At 42.4% G+C, this 5,123-nt stretch overlaps 1 protein-coding gene across 1 annotated transcript; it reads right to left on the minus strand.

Moving 5' to 3' along the window:
• Window positions 1–19: 19 nt before the first annotated feature.
• LOC103521920 (putative uncharacterized protein DDB_G0277255) lies at window positions 20–4,693 on the minus strand (the record flags this gene model as incomplete). Its single annotated transcript, XM_008487025.1, has 6 exons — window positions 20–55; window positions 358–699; window positions 1,416–1,862; window positions 2,188–3,271; window positions 3,823–4,048; window positions 4,543–4,693. Coding segments are annotated over 6 exons (2,286 nt in total), but the record flags the coding sequence as incomplete, so codon positions are not given.
• Between the last annotated feature and the right edge of the window lie 430 nt (window positions 4,694–5,123).

A 5,123-nucleotide genomic window follows, 5' to 3' on the forward strand; every position in this document is an offset into this window, starting at 1 on the left:
GCGAGGGCTGGTTCATTACGATTTGCAGCCGGTTCTGATGATCGTTGAGAGCGATCTGAAAGCGAATAAAGCAAATGATGGTCATTGCAATTTTCTTTTCTTTAATCATAGCTTACAGTTACCAACCTCAGTGGTGCAGTGGTTGGCACGGTGGACTTTGAATCTGGAGGTTGGTGGTTCGAGTCCAAGTCAAGTCATAAAATTTAGCGTACCTAGTATATAAAGCGTGGAACAACATTTGTGACAAGCATTTATGCTTAATACAATTAAAATTCCTTATATCATAGCTTACAGTTAAGTTAGAAAAAGGTGTTTCACTGCCTTTCTACATTTTAGGCGAACTCTAATTTTGCTTACCTGTGAGTTATCCTGGCTGTCCATCACAATCTGAAGCTGCTGTTTGCTCAGGAGTTGCTGGCTCTCCTGCTGCTGGCCCTGGGCTCCCATCTGTACAATCTGCACCCCCCTCTGCCCCAAGTCATAAGACACAGGGGTAGGCGTGGGGGGCTTATCCATGACTATCTGCAGCCGGTTGGTGTGATCGTTGATGATAGCAGGGCCGTTGGACTTGGACGGAATGAAAGACATAGGGGAGGGACAGGGGGATGGGGTGCTGTGTTTGCTGGGAGGGTCCGAGGTTGCTCCGTTGCTGATGGAGGTGTTGAACACGAGGTTGTTGACATGCTGCTGCTCTAGGAACTGTGAACACACAGAGGGAAGACATGTTTTAGTCAAGGGTGCAAAATTTTGGAGATGACAATCAATGGGTTAATGCTACATATATGATTTAAAATATTTAAATACTGAATTCGATAGGCTGCTAGGTGATAAAGACAGTAAACTTTTAGTTTTGCTGCATTGCTTTTTTGTAGTTCGAATTTAAAACGCATAATATTGGTAACAAAGACTCTTAGACTGTTTGACGAATTTACCTTATTCTGAGATAAAAATTTACCTTCTTCTGAGATGAACATTTACTTTATTCTGAGGTAAAAATTTACTTTATTCTGAGATAAACATTTACCTTATTCTGAGATGAAAATTTACTTTTTTTCTGAGATCAACATTTGAGATGAAAATTTACTTTATTCTGAGATAAACATTTACCTTATTCTGAGATTGTTGGGACTGGGGTGAATGTTGCTGCTGCTGTTGTGTCCCCGGATCATTGATATAGATCAAGTTGAAACATACTCCCTAGTTAGGTACTGGCCTAACTGGGTCCACACGAGACCAACAGATTTGAATAGATTAATTAGGTGAATAGTAGAGCTTAATAATCCAAATGCAAGTGGATTTTTTTTTAACTCTGAAAATCGAAATGTACCCTTTTTTTCTGAATGTTTGAAATGGTCGCATGAAGGAGCTCTTCCACCTAACCACCTACATTTTAGGCGAACTCTAATTTTGCTTACCTGTGAGTTATCCTGGCTGTCCATCACAATCTGAAGCTGCTGTTTGCTCAGGAGTTGCTGGCTCTCCTGCTGCTGCTGGCCCTGGCCTCCCATCTGTACAATCTGCACCCCCCTCTGCCCCAAGTCATAAGACACAGGGGTAGGCGTGGGGGGCTTATCCATGACTATCTGCAGTTGCTGGCCCTGGCCTCCCATCTGTACAATCTGCACCCCCCTCTGGCCCAAGTCATAAGACACAGGGGTAGGCGTGGGGGGCTTATCCATGACTATTTGCAGCCGGTTGGTGTGATCGTTGATGATAGCAGGGCCGTTGGACTTGGACGGAATGAAAGACATAGGGGAGGGACAGGGGGATGGGGTGCTGTGTTTGCTGGGAGGGTCCGAGGTTGCTCCGTTGCTGATGGAGGTGTTGAACACGAGGTTGTTGACATGCTGCTGCTCTAGGAACTGTGAACACACAGAGGGAAGACATGTTTTAGTCAAGGGTGCAAAATTTTGGAGATGACAATCAATGGGTTAATGCTACATATATGATTTAAAATATTTAAATACTGAATTCGATAGGCTGCTAGGTGATAAAGACAGTAAACTTTTAGTTTTGCTGCATTGCTTTTTTGTAGTTCGAATTTAAAACGCATAATATTGGTAACAAAGACTCTTAGACTGTTTGACGAATTTACCTTATTCTGAGATAAAAATTTACCTTCTTCTGAGATGAACATTTACTTTATTCTGAGGTAAAAATTTACTTTATTCTGAGATAAACATTTACCTTATTCTGAGATTGTTGGGACTGGGGTGAATGTTGCTGCTGCTGTTGTGTCCCCGGATCATTGATATAGATCAAGTTGCCCTTGCTCTGATCTATACTATAGTTATACTGGGAGGTGGGCACTTGCTGCCCCTGGGCCTGCAAATGTTCCGTGTACACATCATTGAAAGTCTTCTTGGCTCTCTCCTGTTTCTGCGTCCGCTGTCCGTTCATCTGCTGATCCAAACCCTTCTGATTCACAATCAACTTGTCCAGCTTCCCACTTGCGTCAGCATAGATATTCTCATTGCTGACTGAGATATGGTTATTTGGTTTCTCCTGTGTCGTGTGTATGGAGATGTTATTCAGCTGCAAGTTCTGCGTCTGCAGCAGCTCCTTCAGATCCACAGCTCCTGATGTATTGATCAGCGTGCCATTGTTATTAATAATAAAGTTCTGACTGCTAGACACAGGGATATTCGTTTTGTTCATCATATCCATACCTCGCGTCAGCAGACCTGACTCTGTGTTATTGATGACTATCTTCTGATTCAGCATGTTTTGATTATTCAATATGGCGTCGTTTAGGATTTGATTCTTCTGATTCAGATTGAGAATGTCGAGGCCTGCTGACTGATTAATGGTATCGTTGTTGATCAGGATCTTCTGATTCAGCAGATTGTTCTTATGGTTCTGAAAGTTGACAAGATCTATTCCTCCCGTCTGATTGTTGATCGTCCCATCACTATTGATAACTATCTTCTGATCGGTTGCGTTACTCAGAGTCTTAGCCTCCTGCTGATTCAACATGACTATATTCTCATTGCCAGGACCCATGCTGAGTTGAATCTTCTGCTGGTCTGCTGATCCAGTGCCCACGTTAAGCAGGTTCGTAATGTGTTTCTGCTGCTCTAGTAAACTCGTCAGTTGTACTTTCTGATCCTCATTAAGTATTTCGACTCGTTGCTGCTCGAGTAGTGTACTGGTGATGTGGAGACGTTGCTGTTGTTCATTCACTACATGGACTTTGTTAAATTGCTGACTCGTGGCGGAGGTTTGCTGATGATGACTAGTGGTGGAGGACTGGTGCTGCTCCTCTATTACCCTGCAAACACAAATGAAGAAGGAGAAGGTTAGATTTTTTTTTTTTTTAATCAGACTTTCTCCTATCAACTATTATTATTTTTCAAAAGTAATCTCTCAGGGTTGATCCTCAAACAAATAATCGGGCCCACAAGTGTTTGCATCAAGGAAAATTATTGGATATCTTTTACTCTGATTTTTTTTCTTTCAACCACAGCGAATTCTTACATACGTGCAAATAAACTGGTATGTTATGTATCTTCCGCACCGAATTTGTATTTTATCTTTCGTGCCGAACTCGTATTTTATGATCTTTCGCACTCAATTCGCCCAAGGAAAATTATTGGATATATTTTACTCTGATTTTTTTTTCTTTCAACCACAGCGAATTCTTACATACGTGCAAATAGACTGGTATGTTATGTATCTTCCGCACCGAATTTGTATTTTATCTTTCGTGCCGAACTCGTATTTTATGATCTTTCGCACTCAATTCGCATTTCACTTTTCGTATTTCGTACCCGATTCGTATTTTACACCCAATTCGTACACAGCCTTTCTCTTCACACATACCTGTGCTGCTGCTGACTGGGCTGAGGCACATTAGTCACAATGTGCACCTGGCGATTCTGTTCGGTTATCACATTGTTCATAGGCGCCGAAGTGACGAGTTGGTAGCGAGGCGCTTCTTGCGTCCCAGTGTTAGCGACGAGTTGCACTCTGCTTAGATCGGTAATGTAGCGCGGGTCATTCAGTACTAAACCTTGGGTAGGGCGACGTATCACTACACCGGGGGTACCTGTGGGAGAGGAATGAAGCATTTAGAAAATCTGGAGGTGAATCCTCCTTCTCTGAAACTCTGGGAAAAATAGCTAGTTTGTGTCGCCCTGAGGAGGAAGAAAAAGTTGTTTATGTTGAAACAGGCGTTTTGTTTATTTGTGTAGGCTTTTACAACGTTTACTGTTTTCTGTTTATAATACGTTAGGACATTAGGTTGGAGGTGTATCGTGATGCTGTAATATATGAAGACTTTATTTAGACTGTTGAGTTAGGAAAGCTAGTCCTATTATTGTGTATTATGTATGTTTGTATGGTATATTCCAGGAAAAATTTGAAATGAAAAGTTTTTCATCTAAAATAAAAGTACATCTTGAATATCGCTACTGGAAGTCGAACCACAGTCTCTCGTAATACGATCTCTTACCTGAGTATAAGATAAACATCCCTTTTTGTTACGTATTTTTCAAAGGCATTTTCCCTCTAAATCTAGCTCCTGATGAGGTTAGTGCTTACCTAGTGTAAGGCCTCCAGTTGCTCCACTAGACTTCATCACAACAGATTCCGAGCCAGACCAGCTCAGTACTTGCAGGGATTGTAGTAGTGAGGCCTCTTGTTTAGTTCCGCCTTGACCTGCGGCATTGATGAACGTTGCAGTGCCGCTATTCTGTGAATTGGAATCGAAACAGGTGCAATGGGGTTGGTTTGGGCCTTTAGAAGACTTCATTACACGGTGCATAATCTTGATAGGGGGAACTGTAATTGCTAAGGTCTTATCGTCCCGAAATAGAAGAGAGAAGGAAGACAGGATAGGAGAAAGAAAGCCGTTCCGAGAACGGACATTATGCGTTCAGGATAAAATCCGCCCCGGGGGAAATCGAACCCGTGGCCCAGCGCTTACAAGGTAGACGCGCTACCAACTAAGCCAAATAGTTTGGCGAAATACTTTAGCCGAATGTTGATGGCAGAATAAAGAAACTATCTCTTTGTCAGCCATTCACCAGGGTGATGGTCTCTAGCCATGTTTAATTGGTTCCTCCTAAAGCGCAGTCAACCATTGTGAGGACTTGTGCTTGTTCTTTTCAAGCAGAGAGAAC

This window comes from Diaphorina citri, unplaced genomic scaffold, assembly GCF_000475195.1.
Source record: "Diaphorina citri unplaced genomic scaffold, Diaci psyllid genome assembly version 1.1 scaffold6278, whole genome shotgun sequence".
Classification (NCBI taxonomy): Eukaryota; Metazoa; Arthropoda; class Insecta; order Hemiptera; family Psyllidae; genus Diaphorina; species Diaphorina citri.